Genomic DNA, 18111 nt, shown 5'->3' on the forward strand with positions numbered 1-18111 from the left:
GTTATCTCGGGATGCCTATGAAGAGACGACTCGACGCCGGCGATATGTTATGTCCTAAATTAATACATGATTAACTAACTGTATTTTTCTATGTACATTTTTGAAATGCATTTTCTGTAAAGCTGCTTTGAAACAATATGTATTGTGAAAAGCGCTATACAAATAAATTTGAATTGAAAATTGAATTGAATATATTGTGGAGTCTGCCATTGTGATACGAGTCAGATGTCTGCTTTAGAAAGTGAACGTTCTAGGTCTTCTTTTGCAATTTCATGCAATTGGGGGAAAATGAAGACTATCAGTTAATTTTCTGATTTTAATTTTTGAGTTGCCACTTCATGTCCAATGTAAAATCTGGGTCCTGAAGGAAAACCAGCTAAGAACCACTGATTCAAGTGTGGAAGAATCAGATAAAAGACATCCCATTTAGAACGTTAATACCATTTGATGAAAGACTATGAAGACCATTTTTTTTTAAACTTTAGAATAACATGCGCTATAACACCAGGAACGTAAAGTATACAAGATCCATTTTGATGAATTTAAAGCTTTGAAGAGTACAAAGGAGCTGAAAATGTTTCACCACTGCAACATCATCGACAGCATTTCTTCAGGGTTTTCACTACAAAGCACTTTCTTCACACATGCATCATTACACACAGTAACCAACCTTTTTTATATATTTTCAGATTTATTGAGCTTTCCCGCTGCAAACTAATTATTTTCTTGAACAGAGAGCAGACACCTTGGGTAATGGCATCCCTTATTAGAAGTAGACTTCTCCAGGCCTGATTGCTAGTCAGCAGCTTTTCTCTGTAATGTTGAATATTTCAGCTGTGAATCGTATAGCGTGGCCCTCTGGAGGCCAGTAATAAGAGTGGCGCTAGCAAAACCAAGAGCACTAGCTCAGCACGTAACTGACAGAAAGTTTCAAAATTACTTTGGAAAATGGTCTTTTATTCTTGAATCAATCACTGTGAAAAATCCACTGGGCAGCAGGAATCAGATCCTTCATTAAAGTCAACGTGAATTCAAAAACTACCCCATTCACTTTATCTATACATGTTCCTGGTCTTATTCATACATGTCCCTGGTCTTATTGTGCACAATCCAATGCATGTTTTTTTTTAAATGCAATGCATACCAAGTAATGGATGAAGAGCATCATTTTAAGTTGACTTTGACCCTACTATGACCCTTTCTCCATCATTTAAGATGTATTTGGTTCATTTCAGACTACAGCTGCAATTTAGACCACGGAATATGAGTTTCTAAATGCTTCCTATATCAAGTTATATGTTGCCAGGGAATGAAATTGAGGTTCAGGTGAGGTTAGACTGATTTGAAAATATGTTGACATACTCTTCGATTAGCGGCATATGAAATCTTTGAAAAGTCTCATTCCCAATACTGCAAATTAAATATATATATGCCAGCATAGATTGGAATTTATGGACTTATCTGCAGTTCCCATTTTCTTGAGCAGACTCTCAAGCACAGACAACTTGATTTATTCGGAAGATACACCTCCATGTATGTGGCAGTAAAAGAAATTGAATCATTATGCTAGACCTTGATTCGGCTGATATAAAATGAAATAAAACCTGCTCATGCCTGCCAAAAAATCTTGATTTGGAGTCAGCCAAGGCCTTCTTGGAAATAAACGGGGGGGTTGGGGGGGGCAAAGGGCGGGGGGGGGGGGGGTGTAAATGTTCAAAAAGAATAGAGCTTGCTTTCTTCAAACTCTTTCTGTGCATCAAATTAATAATGAATAAATATTGGTGTTGGATTTTTCATTTGACTTCAGTCTTCACCTCAGGCCGTTTTGAAAGATGCTCTAATTTGAGTTCAAACCCACAGCAGAATTGTTTATTACATTTCCACATGGCATTTGTGTCTTTTCCCAAGGCTAGTTCAACAACGAACACGACCAGTTTTGTATATTTGTCATGCATTTATAGCCCAAATGGAAATATTACAACATTTTAATGTCTTTGAAAGAAGTCTCTTATGCTCTCCAAGGCAGCATTTATTTAATAAAAAAATACAGTAAAAACAGTAATATTGCAAAATACTATTTCAAATTAAAAGACCTGTTTTCTATTTTAATATATTTTGAAATTATTTAATTATGTGATGGCAAAGCTGTATTTTTAGCATTAGTACTCCAGATCCACCAGAAATCATTCTAATGTGCTGATTTGGTGCTCAAAAAACAATTATTATTATTCTTATTATTTTCAATGTTGAGAACAGTTGTGCTGCTTAACATTTTAGTGGAAATGGTGATATTTTTTCAGAATTCTTTGAGTAATAGAAAGAATGCATTTATTTGCATTTACTAAATATAAATCTTTTGTAACATTATACATGTCTTCACTGTCTTAATGGTATCATGGTTTCCACAAAAATGATAACACCAAAAACTGTTTTCAACATTGATTATAATAATAAGAAATATTTATTGAGCAGCAAATTAGAATGATTTCTGAAGGATCATGTGACACTGAAGACTGGAGTGAAAATTCAGCTTTCCATCACAGGAATTATATTTTTATTTTTTATTTATTGAAATAGAAAATAATTATTTTAAATTGTTATAATATTTCAAAATATTACTGAATATTTAATTTCTGAATATTTAAAATGCAGATAAATGGTGAGCAAAATTTTTACATTGTATACCTTTTGAAAAGTTCACATTGAAGAAAATGGTTATAAAAAATATATATATATACTAGAATCTATGTTTGGTATCTTTATCATCATTAAAACATATTATATTTGTATCAATGTCTGGAATTAATTTTGTTGTTGTTTAATTTTTGCGCATAAACAGTCACCTGAGAGCTAGGCAATAAAGTACAAACTTTGAGCTTAATTAAAATGGGACCAAAAGCACAATGGAGTCCTCCAAAACTCCTCAACATCTTGCCTACACCAGACCTTGCCTACACCAGACCTGTGTGTGAACGCTGCAATTAATGAATCCATAAATCACACCAAACACATGAGAATGGATGGATATTAACAACAGAGAACAGCCTCACCTCCTGACAGCGTCTCGTTTCTGCACGTCGATGCTGTCCCACCATTTTGCAAAATATGAGATCTCAGACCAGATCATTTTCCGCCGAATGTCTTCGTGTAGTTTCACCACCATGTTGTTGAGAATGTGTTGCGTCTGGTCTCGATAGTAGTCATCGAACGTCTTCAACCAGCCTGAGAAAAACATCACATACATTTTATTTTATTTTAAATGGTTTTAACTCAAAAATGTAAATTCTGTCATCATTTATTCACTCTCATTTCATTCCAAGTCTTTCTTTTGTGGAACAGAAAATTTAGCAGAACGTGCGTGCTATTAAATGACAGTGGATGGAGATCAGGAACAGCCGAAGTCACCATTCATTTACATTGTATGGAAAAGAACAGCTTGGATATTCTGCAAAATATCTCCTTTTTTCAATGCAAGAAATAAGTAATATGTGCAAGAAATTAGTAGATTACATTTAAATTGGCGTGTGAAACAAAAAAGCATTATGGTATCAGCATGTTTTTGGACAAGTACCATTACCATTATAGTATTATTTGAGGTAACATGAAAAGGCCATGGTATATGAATCTGTTACTCATTCATTGATATATTTCATGGTATAAAAACCAAAAGTTTGGGGTTGCTCGTCAAGGCTGCATTTATTTACCAAAAATACAGTCCAAACTGTAATATTGTGAATATTTTATCCAAGTTTATACAGTTTTTCAATATTTCTTAATAAAAAAGTTTTCTGCATCATTACTCCAGTCTTCAGTGTCACATGATCCTTCAGAAATCCTTCTAATATGCTGATTTGGTGCTCAAGAAACATTTCCTATTATTGTCAATGTTGAGACAGTTGTGCTGCGTAATATTCAGGATTTGATCATTTTGATTTGATACATTGAAAGGTCAAAAGAACAGTATTTATTTGAAAAATACTTTTTGTAACAATGTCACTATAGACACAACATATATAATGTATTATATAACTATTGTAACTGTAGATTTTTACAGTAGAGCATGACCTCGTGTCAGTACCTCAAAATTTATCAATTTTACAAGCTCAGATTAACGAGCAATACAAGTTTGAAGTTTGAAATGAACGCAGGCAAATATTTAAAAGTGAAGTGTGTCATTTCTGCACCACAATAGGAACCAAACGAAATTGCACAAACACTCCCACAGAATTTAAATATTTATACAAACGTACACCCTGCAAACAGACTCACCCACTTTACTAATACTTACAGATATTTTAATCCCATATGAAATGTACATGAACATGAAATGACAGTTATCATTAATGATTGCAACTCAAACATTATTGAGAAAACTAATCCTAATAACTAATAAGATGTACTTGCAGCTGTCCAAACACCTTTTAGTGCTTTATTTTAGGCAACGGCATACGCAACAGACCATAACTGACAGTTGCTATTCATCCTTTACCATCACATGACATCAAACAGGAAAAACAACATGACTTTCCAGTTTTCCCACAAAGCAGTGGTTCATCTTGAGTGGACTTAACTAGTTAGTCAAACTAAATTCTAACAAATTCAATATCTAACAGTAAAATTAAATAAATATACATTTAAAGTTGATTGTGAATTAAATGAAAATCTGTTTTTGCACACTTTTTGTTTCCCTTTTTAAATCAACATTTTGACAAGAAACAACAATGTACACATGAAGGAAATGTCGACAAAAACAGGAAAGGTTGCCAAGCACACCAACAATGAGCATGTTTACATGCACACCAAAAACCAGTTACCGGTAATTGAAATGACCCGATTTACCGGTTTACATGCAAATCCATAACTTGTTGGCAATGCAATTAAACCGTGTTTACAGTGTATAATAATAATAAAAAGCAGGTTATTGCCGTGGTTAACGTGGTGACGTTAAAACGTTAAGCATCCATGTATTTCACTCAGAGTATTCTATTTATTTTGTGCGTTTTGATGTTAAATAAAGCATTTAAAACCCAGAAAATTTCAAAATTTTAAACTTGCACAGACTCATTCTCTCATATTTGAAGGTTACAACTACACCACTTGTCCTTTTGGCTGCACGAGATGAGAACATATTTTTTATATTTCTTGGGTCAAAAAAAAGTCTTGAGTTTGCGATATATGTGCATGTTTATTCAGCTGGTAATGTTTGCCTAAAACAGTTGGAATAGGTTCCTGATACTAGTTACCCAACAACAGTCTAGTCACACTTGAGTGAGTAGTTAGAAGTTTATTATTCATTTTAAAAGTTTGTTTGTGGCAGACCTTTCATTATCATTCCCACATTCTGCTGTGTTTTAGCTGTAAGACAGTTTGCCTAAAACCTTTTCTGATGAAGTGCTTCTTTGACTGCTGTGTCACATGCTGTTTTTTTAGCATCTTGCACCATGAGCAATGCATTTTTAACACAGCGTTTCGCTAAGAAGACTCTTGTGACCCTGTATTCTGTTGTGCTCCATCAAGCTGAACACGTCTTATGTAAATATCACATCTGATCTGTTCTACAGGGGTTCTGTTTGCGATATAATTTCCTATTTTATGGGTTTCCTGTAACATGACAACAGAATGGCTTCAAGCATTGTTTTAGTTTCAATATTAAAGGCAGGGTAGGCAGGATTTTTCTAAAAAACTTTTCCCCAAATGTGTTTAAACTGTCTTTATATACCAATACATAATTAAAATGTAAGCACTCTGAAAGAGAGAGTATAAAAATCGAGTGTCTGTAGTCCTCTCAGGGCTGCAATAAACACAGCTACTTATTTCCATTCGGGACGAATTAAATGATTGGCTGGCGACTGTCACTCTCGCTCGCTACCATGGCTACCACCGCTGCCGCTACAGGAGCTGCCCACATTCGCGCACTAGGGCTGTAATCTCCCAGTTGATTAGTCGATTGTTGGTCGATACGTTCTAGCTCGACCAAAATTCTGATTGGTCGATTTTTTGGCGCGTTCATTTCATCAGTTTTCCCGCGTTCGTTTCATCAGTTTGCCGCGTTCGTTTCATCAGGTGGAAAGCACTAATTGCTAAAGGGGTTTTTTTCAGAGCACCCCTGTTTCACAGGTAACAGTCTGTCTTCAGAACACCCCCCTTGTTTTCCACTTCTTTTGGATTAGCCCAACCACCAGAGAAGAGAGACAGATTGAAGAAAGTAGGCTACTAGAAGGTTTGCGGAATATTATTTATTTAATTGTGAGAGCGTTTAATTCATAGTCAGTCCTCTTCTACCATGTCAACAAAGACATCGGCAGTGTGGCAGCATTTTTTTTTATAGAAAACGGGAAAAAATGATTGAAGCACAATGCTCTGTTCCCACTGTTTGTATTAGTTTCGAGCCTATGCTTTATTTTCAGTTATGCACTTTATTTCGTTTTTGCTCCTGATCTGGTTTGTTTAATAAATATTTTTTTTAATTAAAATGGACGTGCCTTTTGTGTTTAAGAGTAAAGCTTTAAGTTAATAGTCTATTCGTGTCTCAACCGCGAAGCTGCGCTCCTGTGTTCAGCCTTACTCTGTGCGAACTGCACGGCAAAAATGATAGTGCCTGTCAGTTATTATAATACATATGATAAAAACAATTGTCTAAATTATGTTGCATATTCCTCAAAAGTTCTTGTGATGATATCACTAGTTGACAACAGTACTATTTTCGGAAATCATAGGCTATGATATTGCGCAGGTGCGCGTGATGCAACGCTGTCAGAGCCGACAGACTCGTGTATCAGACTCATTTCAGTGCAAAATAATTAGGTCAAAAACGATTTAATATACTGCAAATAGCCTACTATTTTTTTATGTATTTATAATTCATTTAGGCGGACAACAAAGCTACCAAGTACTGCGCACAGTGCGCAGCTAATTAATTTAACGTTTTTTTTTCTTAACGTCATTTTTAGTCGATTTTTAGTCGAAAATTTCAGGACTTCAGTCGACCAAGATTTCCTTTGGTTGATTACAGCCCTAGCGCACACCCGTTTGACTAGAGGAGGGGAAGAGGCATGGAAGCTAGGAATAATCACAATTATGGCAGAGAAAGAGCAGTCAAAATTCCCAGTACCTGCATATACAGTCAAAGAAGGCAAACAAAGCAAAAACAAGGCAAGGACCTGTCCTTGAGCCGACGATGCGGTAGGCTACTTGTCTCCGGAGTGTAGTCCTCATCAGAGCCAACAGTGCTTTCATCGTGGAAGCTCTTAGATGCAAAACATCGTGTATGTTATGAATCTTACACGAAATTCACCTTCATCACGGTGTAACTGATGGTAATGGGAAAACGTGTATCAATGCAACCTGTTTTTAGCTTTGCCTTATGTTACCAGCTCGTATTGTATTACATGTGATTCTGACATGATCACTACATGCACTGCGCTCCTGTCCGCTCGGCGGTGGTAAACGCGTCCTCCTCCAGCTGAGCGGTCGGCATCGCGCGTTCATGTGTTTTGGGGGCGTGGCTTTGGAAGGAGCCCAGAAGGGAGGGGGTGCGAGTGAATGGAATAAGTATCTGAGTTTATTGCAGCCCTGAGAGGACTACAGACACTCGATTTGTATACTCTCTTTTTCAGAGTACTTACATTTTAATGATGTATTGGTATATAAAGACTGTTTAAACAAATTTGGGAAAAAGTTTTTTAGAAAAATCCTGCCTACCCTGCCTTTAAAGGGGATGGTTGATTATGATTTCACTTTTCTAACTTTAGTTATTGTGTAATGTTGCTGTTGAGCATAAACAACATCTGCAAAGTTAAAACGCTGAAAGTCCAAAACAAAGGGAGATATTTGCTTTTAAAGAAATTGCTTTTTAAGGACTACAACAAACGGCTGGTAGGGACTACACGACATTCCTCCCGGGTTAGTGACATCACCAACACTACAATTTACATAAACCCCTCCCCCTGAACAGGATTTATAGATTATCAAGACAGAATATGCTAATCAATCACTAGAAGATAACTACACATAAGCTGCATTAATTCATCAACTAACCATTCAGAAATGTCCTGTTGCATTCTACATGGTGTCACTTCTTCTCGAGTCTCTCCATAATTGTCTGACTCTGGTTTGAACATAAAAGGCTAAAAGTTTTTGAAATTTTCAGTGCATGTCTGTGTGAGGTAATAAAAGCTGCTGTTGTAGCTCCGCCCCCTGTGCCGGGAGCAGCAGCTCATTTGCATTTAAAGGGACAGACACAAAACTGTGCATTTTTATTCACCCTCAAAAAGTGACAAATTTAACATGCTGTATAAAAATATCTGTGGGGTATTTTGAGCTAAAACTTCACATACACACATCAAAGACATGTTTTACATCTTGTGAAAAGGGCATTATACCAACCCTTTAATAATATGTTACACAAAAATTATTCACTGCTTATTGAAGAAATAATAAAGAAACAATTTGCCAAAATAAATCATGAAGCTTTTCTTTTCAAGAATTCCAGCCTTTTAATACGTTTTTTTTTTCTTTTTCCAGAGGATGGTTAAACCAACCAGATATTTTTTAAATTGCTCTACAAAATATCAAAATTAATTGAAATTCCGAAATGTTCATCAGAGAAGGAGTATGTTTTTATCTTGATTAAACATCTGAGATCTTAAAAACAGGACTGACCTTGGAATTGTTTAAAAAGTACTAATGGCTGAAAATATTCCCTGGCTGAAGCATTCTCAAGTTCTGCAAACTGCACACTCATTTTTGGACAGACTGCTGTATACCTGACAATGATTTATTTCTTGTCATTCCTCGTGTTGAATGTAAAATATGAATTGCACACTTGGCAATTCACATGGGAGAGTAAAATAATAAACTTCCTGCTTTTGTAGGATGCCATTTCATTGTTAACTCTTTGGCGTTGAGTAGGACAACTGTTAAGAGGAAGGTACATCAATTCTCGTCTATCTATGAAAATACCTTGGGAAAAACCCTCAGAATGGAAAATCTATTCAGTTAGCTGGTCTAAAGGAATATTCAGAGTTCAATATAAGTTCAGCAATCAACAGCATTATCTTCCATCATCACAGGAAATCCAACTCCTAGCTATTTTTAAGCTGAAAATCACAGTTTTAGTAAGGCACTTACAATGGACAAACATGGAACAAGCCAATATGCAAAATACAAAGTATAGCTGTGTGAATATTAGACTCATCGACCTTTCGTGTGTAAAATGATATAGTATATTTGAACTTCGCTGTCATGGCAACTTTCTCACAATAAGCACAAGGATAAAGGGACTCTGACCCTGTTTACACCTGGAATCAATATCTGTCTGATCCGATCACAAGTGGTCAAACGGGGTCCATATGTTTCCTAACATAGAGATAGTCCGAAGTGCATGTGACCACATCACATCTGTAGTGAGACAGCAGTGAGGGACTCGTCTGTCAATCATTCACTATGCTGAAGAGAGGTTTGAAACTTTTCCCGGCTTTAATTGACAATAACTGCCTTGCATTTATATACTTACATAAGATTTCACTAAACTTCTTCAGTATGTCTGATATCAACATGCGCTGTTTAGAATAAATCAACGGAGAATTGTACTTGAAACGTCTAATTTGTGCTTAGATTAAATATAGGCATTTATATGTAGATATGCCGCTGCAATTTTTTTCAGTGCTTTATTTTCTATAGTTTTCAATTGTTATGCTGAATCAACACACACTTACACAGTGTGATGTATGAAGGTGATGATGAAACCAGAGACCCTCCACTTGAAATCTGATCCGACCGGTCACAAGAGATTTGAGGATTGAGACTACCAGGTGTAAACAGCAATCGGTCTCGTCTGGCTAACTGTGATCAGACCACTTGAGACTGAGCTTAACACCAGGTGAAAAATCAGCTTTACACATTGCAAATTCCACCCACAGGAATTCAGTAACACAAAACCACAAAAATGTTCATCCACCTGGAAAACTATTCCCACCTCAAAAAAGGACAATTTACCAAAATATAGGATTTTTTAAGACTATTTAAAGCTGCAGTCCGTAACTTTTGGCGCAGAACTGAATGCATCTTGCAGAAGAAGATTGTAGCCGGAACTACTTCTCTCTGATTATAGGGGCTTTCGCACCAGAGGAAAGCTTTTCATAGTTCCTAGAACTATTGGCGGAAGTACCCGGATTTCGGCGTGTTCAGAACTGCAGGAACTTGTAACGATTTTAGTTTTAGTTCTCCTTTTGGAGGAACTAATTTAGCTCATACTTCAGAGTAGGGTCTAAACCAGCACTATAGGAACTATCTGTGACTTTACTATTCGCTGATTGGCCGAATGCACACGAAACACCAGCACCCGCCATTTAAAAAAAAGCTGTGTAAACAAACAGATTATAACCTATGCACTCCTGAAACTAACGGACATGGAAAACAGTGATAGTGGGCCTCCTAACCTTTACACTGAGGAGAAAATCCAACGCAACATTGAGGGGACCAAGCAAAATTATTATTATGCATTTCTGCTCAGCTACTGTAGCAACACTGGACATCAACCACACGGCATACGCTAATAACTCAAAACTCATTACGGTCTACTTTCTATGCATGAAAATTCTATCTAATAACGTATTAGACAGGACTGTTAGACAGATCGTAATCTAATGAACACGGAGAATGCGAGCACTGTGTGGCTCTGGCTGGCGTTCTCAGCACTGTCAAAATAAAGGTCCGCCGCCACGCCATCAAAATAAAAGTCACAACAACAAGTGTGGCTTACGTCACTTCAGAGTTCCTACTAGCGGTGCAAATGCAACCAGGAAAATGTTCCTAGGGGAACCATTAATTCTCTGGGAACCACCCTGGTGGCTAGTTCCTAGAACTAAGTTCCTAGAACTATCCGGTGTGCAAGCCCCTAATGTCTATGACGAGTCACACAGGTACTGGGCTACTCCACAGTGCAGTCAGAGGTGGAAAGTCCAGGTTCAGAAAGTAAAAGTCCTCCTCAGTATTTTGTTCCAATCACCTGGATTTGCTAATTAGCACAGTTTTTCAGCCAGGAGATAGAACTAATTAGTGAAATCAGCTGACTGAGTTCATGGGTGGAATAAACATATGGCAGGACTTTTACTTTCTGACCCCTGGACTTTCCACCTCTGAGTGCAGTGGTACCCGTACCAGTCTAAAATAGTCTGAATATAAGCACTTATTATAGGTGTACCGTAGTGATTCAGGATAATACAAAAACATGGTTTGAAAAACGGATTCATGCTGTAACCTACTTGCTTATTATATTTATTTTGAACACAAAAAAAGTTACAGACTGCAGCTTTAAATTATTTACACTAACTCTTAATGCTTTGACAAAAATTCAAGCATCATATTTCTGCTTGAATCTGAAATACTGTTCCACTTTATTTACTCTAACAGGAACTGAATACACTAATAATAATCCAAACGTTACTGTATATGACACATCAATTTCAAATCCTCAGTACCTCTATGGCTGGGCGATACGGCCAAAAATATTTTCACAATATATTTCTCCATATCATTAATTATAAATATTTATCAATATTAATTTCATTAATGAAAAAAGGAAATACATTCCGTATGTTTATTAGACCTAATAAATGTAAAGAAAAACCCTCAAGCTACCTTTTAATTTATAAAGCCATGAATTTGTTACATTTCCCCCCAAATTCTGTGTTGTATGTTTTTTTTCTGGGTTCTATGTTTTATGATTTAATACAAATTCATCATCAAATTTCTGCCTAATGAAATTCATTTATAAAACTTTAACAATTTAATCACATTGAATTTAGTAATGTAATCAAATGAAATAATTAATTTACAACGACATTGCCAGGTGCTGCACAACAGAACTTGTAGACTATATAAATTAAAACATTAATGAAAATATATAAATATATAAAATATTTTGGTTGTATGATATTCCTTAACATAATGACAATAATTACAACAAAAATAATAATACTTTGAGAAGTATATTTTACTATGCAGTAAAATAATATTTCTGTCATAATTTCTTCAAGTTAAACCAAACTTTTATTTTGGCGGGTTATAGTTATACCTTTGAGTTTGTTTTGTGATTTGACAAGTTTTTCCCCCCAAATGAAATAGTGAAATGCTTGTATAGTGACTGTCAGAGCTGCTCTATAAATGTTTTTGTGTTCATGACCTCATATAGTAAGACGGCAGATGCTGAACATGAGCATCACGCGTGCTTGAGTATGTGTAGACAAAACCACACTGCTCATTCACATGAAGACAGATAGAACATGCAAAACACACTTAGATATAGGCTAAATATTAATGTCTATATATTGAGGAATTATTTTTTCCGATAGGTATCGTTATCAGTTTATTGCCAAGCTCTAAGTATCACTCAATATATTCAATAGTGGTGAGAATTTGGTTGAAAATTCAGTAAAAACATGCATTTTATTGCCTATACGCCCGGCAGGCGCAGAGGTGGACAAAGTACACAACATCCTTACTTGAGTGAAAGTACAGATACTACTGGTCAAATATTACTTTAAGTTGTAATATTTGACCAGTAGTATCTGGTCTAAATATTATAAGTTGTAATGACCGATTTTTTTCTTAAGTAAAAATACAGAAGTACTTGTTTTTAAAATTACTTAAGTATCAAATGTAAAAAGTAAATGTCAATGCATTGTTTAATTGTTGTTGCATTGTTGCATGTAATACTTACATTACCTTATGCCTTTTTCTATGCCTGCCTAACTACTGTACCCTCATATCAATATCAAATTTGTTTCTAGAACACAGTTAGTGAATGTGAGATTGAACAAGTGCACTCAATAACGTCCACAATGGTTTCGGATACGCAAATTTACTTTGATTTTACACATTTTAATGAATATTATAAAAAATTTACCCATAAATAGTGCCCTATTTAAAGTTTTTGGGCTTTTAGTATGAATATGTTAGCCTTACTGTTATCTATAAGCTAGTGTGCTCCAAAACAATGACAAAATTCGCATTTAGAAGACCAAAACCAAAGTTGAAAATGAAAATCAGTTTGATGCCAGAATCCAACGTCAGATTGACGTTAATGTCCATCGTTGGACAGACGTTGTATTGTGGTTGAAAATGAAAATTGGGTTTACGTCAGAAACCAACATCTGCCCTGACGTCAATCTGACTTTCATTTCCAACCAAAATGCAACCAGAATCATCCCCTGACTGACGTTACTACTTGTCATACCGCAAATGTTTGTATCACATACAACAATCAGGCCAAAGAGATAAACACATGTCTGTTTGCTTGATAAATGGTGATTCTCATTGACTACAAACACATGACAATGGTCAAACAACTTTGACTCACCAGGGTCATTATGTGAATGGGGCACAACAAAGACTTGCAGTGGCTCATTGTCCCATTCGTCAGCCTGATAAGAGATATCAAAGCCTTGTTTCCATACTCCACCATCAGGGTTATCAAAGCTGAGCAAATCATAAACATCCAGCATCTGAAATAAAGCAGGAGAGAACATCAGTTTACTGGACTGAACCAGGCATGCACTTCCATTCAATTGTTGACCGAGTTCATAATACTGGACATCAATATTTATTAGTTACAAAAGTGTTTCATATTTTGCGTAGTTATTTGAAGGCTGGGAAGAGGTAAGTCTTGATAAAAATGAATCTGTGAAGATCCGCTTCACTGTGATAAAACCCATTCAAATGTAAATTAATTGAAAGGGGGGGAAAGGACGCCATTTTATTTTATTTTTTACACAATTTCACTCCTGACGACACTCCTTAAAATTTGCAGTGTAATGGTGGCCATGGTTTATTTCAGCAAAAAAAAAAACTGTTTTTCTTTTAAGCAATTCCTGCACGTAAACTCAAAGATTTGGACAGGAATTAAATTAAATAATTGGCAAGCACCACACAACTCTGTTTTTTAACAGGTAATTCAGCAGAGATTTTTTTTCCCTTAGAGACAGGATGAAAAACAATATTTTCTGTTGCACCGGTAAATGCGTATATTACATCACGTCCCCATGTAAAAAAAAAAAACCAAGGCAAGCCATAAACAAACTTACATGCAAAAGTATGCAAAGATTTGTCTGGTAGAGTAAAAATTCAGGCATTGAGATATTTTTCAACCTTCAAAGAACAGCCAGTGGGGTCTCTGGAAAACAAGTCTCTCCGACATTGATCTATTCTTGTTTACCGAACCATCGTTTATGAAAAATATCTTCATTAAGTAGGCCTATTTTGTGCATAGTCATAGAAACACTTTTCAAGGTAGTATCACAACATAGTGACAACTTGTGAACACTCTTAAACTTTCAGTTAAATTAGTTAACCAGTATGCTTAGTGTGGTTTTACATTACAGTACATTACAGTATCGTGCGATAAATCGTAAGTTATTTTCTATTTCCATTTTGGCTTCCAAAGAGTATGAAAACAAGATAATGGAGGCAATACGACTATTGTGCCGCTGCCAAATTTAGTGGTGCGCTTTTGTTCCTCCCTGAGCCAAACATCCAAACCAGCTGAATAAGTGAGGGTTGTAAAATGCACTCTGCTGCTGCTAAACTATGGGACGTGCCTGATATTAAACAGTGTTATTAAAAGCTCATTAAGCTGCGAAAGAAATACTGTTTCCCAGGAAGCTTTCTGTGCCCGCGCTCCCAGACAGAGTAGAACGCACATAAGCAATATATTGCATACTGTGGGCTTCAGATACGTGCCTAAACGGTCAAATTAGCCTACACACGTCAATATGCCGTTTTGGTAAGTATACTCGTAATCAAGTCTTAAAGTCCCTGTAAAGGCAATTCTAAAAAAAAATCTAAACATATTATAAATCTTAGAAATGTATTGCTAAAACATATTACAAAGACTGTGAACTGTGAAGTACTGAATTGTGGAGTTAGACCTTTAAACAGTTTTTCACCGTTGCTGTGTTCCGATTTTTTGGGCGGGGCTAAAACGGGGGCTCGATGACGCACTGGAGCCCCTGGACACGCCCCTACTTGATGACGCACTGGAACCCCTGAGCTCCTGGACACGCCCCTACTCGATGACGCACTGGAGCCCCTGAGCTCCTGGACACGCCCCTACTTGATGATGCACTGGAGCCCCTGAGCTCCTGGACACGCCCCTACTCGATGACGCACTGGAGCCCCTGAGCTCCTGGACACGCCCCTACTCGATGACGCACTGGAGCCCCTGAGCTCCTGGACACGCCCCTACTTGATGACGCACTGGAGCCCCTGAGCTACTGGACACGCCCCTACTTGATGACGCACTGCAGCCCCTGAGCTCCTGGACACGCCCCTACTTGATGACGCACTGGAGCCCCTGAGCTCCTGGACACGCCCCTACTTGATGATGCACTGGAGCCCCTGGACACGCCCCTACTTGATGACGCACTGGAGCCCCTGACGCTGGCCCCTCCCCTAACAATAGTACTAACAATAGTCCACAGCCAGTGGCCACACCCCCAGCGTTTGAGAGCATAGACTACTGCAAATTTTTTCAAGATTTAAATAGCTTATTTTATGTACTTGCCTGTTTTTTTTTATGGCTAGGTGGCTAATAACACATTTTTCTGTGGTGTGACAAACTCAGAACACATCCTTAATTTTGACTTTACAGGGACTTTAAAGGAACACTCCGACTTTTTGGGACTTTAGCCTATTCACCTTATCCCCCAGAGTTAGGTAAGTCCATACATACCTTTTTCATCTCCGTGCGTGCTATAAGTCTGTTTGACGCACCCACCGCTAGCCTAGCTTAGCACAAAGACTGGATGTAAATGGTTGCAGCTAGCATACTAATCCAAATAAGTGACAAAAATAACGCAAACATTTTCCTATTTACATGTTGTGATTTGTATAGTCACAGAGTGTACAAAAAACAAAGACACATGAGACACAGACATATTTTAACAGTATAAATACTGGGAACTATATTCTCTGAAGCCGAAGCACTGCTACTTGGGCGGAGTGATAACCGCAGCACCTGAGACGCGCCGTTGGTTTTGTTGACAGAAGATATAGTTCCCAGTATACGGTTAAAATATGTCTGTGTCTCATGTGACTTTGTTTTTTGTACACTCTGTGACTATACAAATCACAACATGTAAATAGGAAAATGTTTGCGTTATTTTGTCACTTATTTGGATTAGTATGCTAGCTGCAACCATTTACATCCAGTCTTTGTGCTAAGCTAGGCTAGCGGTGGGTGCGTCAAACAGACTTATAGCACGCACGGAGATGAAAAAGGTATGTATGGACTTATCTAACTCTGGGGGATAAGGTGAATAGGCTAAAGTCCCAAAAAGCATTGGTGCATTCGGTCTTAAAGTGACAGCAGCCCAATATTACAATATTGCTTCAGTCTGTGTGATTAATGTTAATTAAACAAAAAAAAGACAAAGATAAAATCACTCATTAATCTTGAATGAATATCTTTTGTAGCTTTAATAAGGATTAATTATTCCTGGTTCCTCTCCACCAGTAAGCTGGTGTGTGGTGGGCGTTCTGGCGCAATATGGCTGCCGTCGCATCATCCAGGTGGATGATGCACATTGGTGGTGGTTGAGGAGATTCCCCCGCTATGTAAAGTGCTTTGAATGCAGAGAAAAGCGCTATATAAATGTAATGAATTAATTAATTAATCTATACTTCATTTCTACAGTGAAGACTCTGCAGTGTTATTTTACATTTGATTACTTTATATTTAGTTCCTGTTATAGGCTATTACTTATCTGAATACCATTGTTAGTACATCTTCCTGTACAACTTTTTGTTCTGTTGTATTTTTTGTCGGTTTTGTGTGTACCGGTAATTAGTTTCTTTGTTCTTATTGAATCGGTGACTGTTGGTGTTTACTTGTCTTCTGTAACAGTTTTAAGAACGGCTACATTAGCTAACCTAGTATTTGCTGAAGTTTTTGCTGAAGTAGCCTATCGACCATTTTGAAATTTTATTGATATCGAAAATGAATCATATCATGAAATAAGACTTGGATCATATCACCCACCATAATCGTGATTTCATTATTGACCAAAATTATTGTGATTATGATTTTTTTTGCCATAATTGAGCAGCCCTAGTACAATATGTCTTACAAAAAGATGATGGCATTGAGGTTTTAGTTTAGATGAAGAATTAATATCAAAATGTAGTTTTATTACAGATGATCCGTGCAAATGTTATTTACAGACCGTTATAAAAAGCTAGTTTATTTCCAGCTATTTTTGCTTAAAAACCTAATAAATTTCTTATTTTTTTCTTATTTTTTTCAAGAAAACTTTTATATGGATACGTACTAGTTACATTATGTTAATATTTATATGATTACACATACAGTAAAAACAGTAAAATTGTGACATTTTATTCCAATTTTAAATAACCGTTTTAAAATGTCATTTTAAATTAGATAGTGTGATAGTGTCACATGATCCTTCAGAAATTATTTGAATATGGTGATTTGGTGCTCAAGAAACATTTATTCTTATTAATCATGTTGAAAACAGCTGTGCTGCTTAATATTTGTGTGGAAATCATGATTTGTGATTGTCCATATACTATTATTATTTATTTCATTAGTTCACCCAAAAATTTTAATTCTGTCATCATTTACTCACCCTCATGTCGTTCCAAAAGTACTGAAGTTGAAGTTATTTTTGATGAAATCTGAGAGCTTTCTGTCCCTTCATTGACAGCTACGCAACTTTGCAACTTCAAAAAGTTCATAAAGAGATCGTAAAACTAATCCATATGAATTGAGTGGTTTAGTCCAAATTTTCTAAAAAGATACGATGGCTTTATATGCTGAACAGATTGAATTTAGGCTTTTATTCACATTTAAACATTCATGAACTCACACATCAGATCTGGTAAACAGAAGCTTAAGCATGTTCGCTTGACGTGCGAAAACCAATGAGGTTCATCCTCATGTGTTGCACAGCAAGTTTGAGCTTCAGTAAGAACCAATGAGGTTCATTCTCATGTGTTGCACAGCAAGTTTGAGCTTCAGTAAGAACCAATGAGGTTCATTCTCATGTGTTGCACAGCAAGTTTGAGCTTCAGTAAGAACCAATGAGGTTTGTT

At 36.5% G+C, this 18111-nt stretch overlaps 1 protein-coding gene across 1 annotated transcript in view; it reads right to left on the minus strand.

Moving 5' to 3' along the window:
- Positions 1 to 18111, minus strand: part of man2a1 (mannosidase, alpha, class 2A, member 1) — a 71329-nt gene that overhangs the window by 50167 nt on the left and 3051 nt on the right. Inside the window, exons 3-4 of the mRNA XM_079608034.1 lie at positions 13361 to 13505; positions 3051 to 3222 (exon numbers count right to left, since the gene is read on the minus strand). Of these exons, the coding sequence (XP_079464160.1) occupies positions 3051 to 3222; positions 13361 to 13505 (317 nt within the window). The remainder of the gene's footprint in view (positions 1 to 3050; positions 3223 to 13360; positions 13506 to 18111) is intronic.

Source organism: Phoxinus phoxinus, assembly GCF_949152265.1.
Source record: "Phoxinus phoxinus genome assembly, chromosome: 3".
NCBI classification, from domain to species: domain Eukaryota; kingdom Metazoa; phylum Chordata; class Actinopteri; order Cypriniformes; family Leuciscidae; genus Phoxinus; species Phoxinus phoxinus.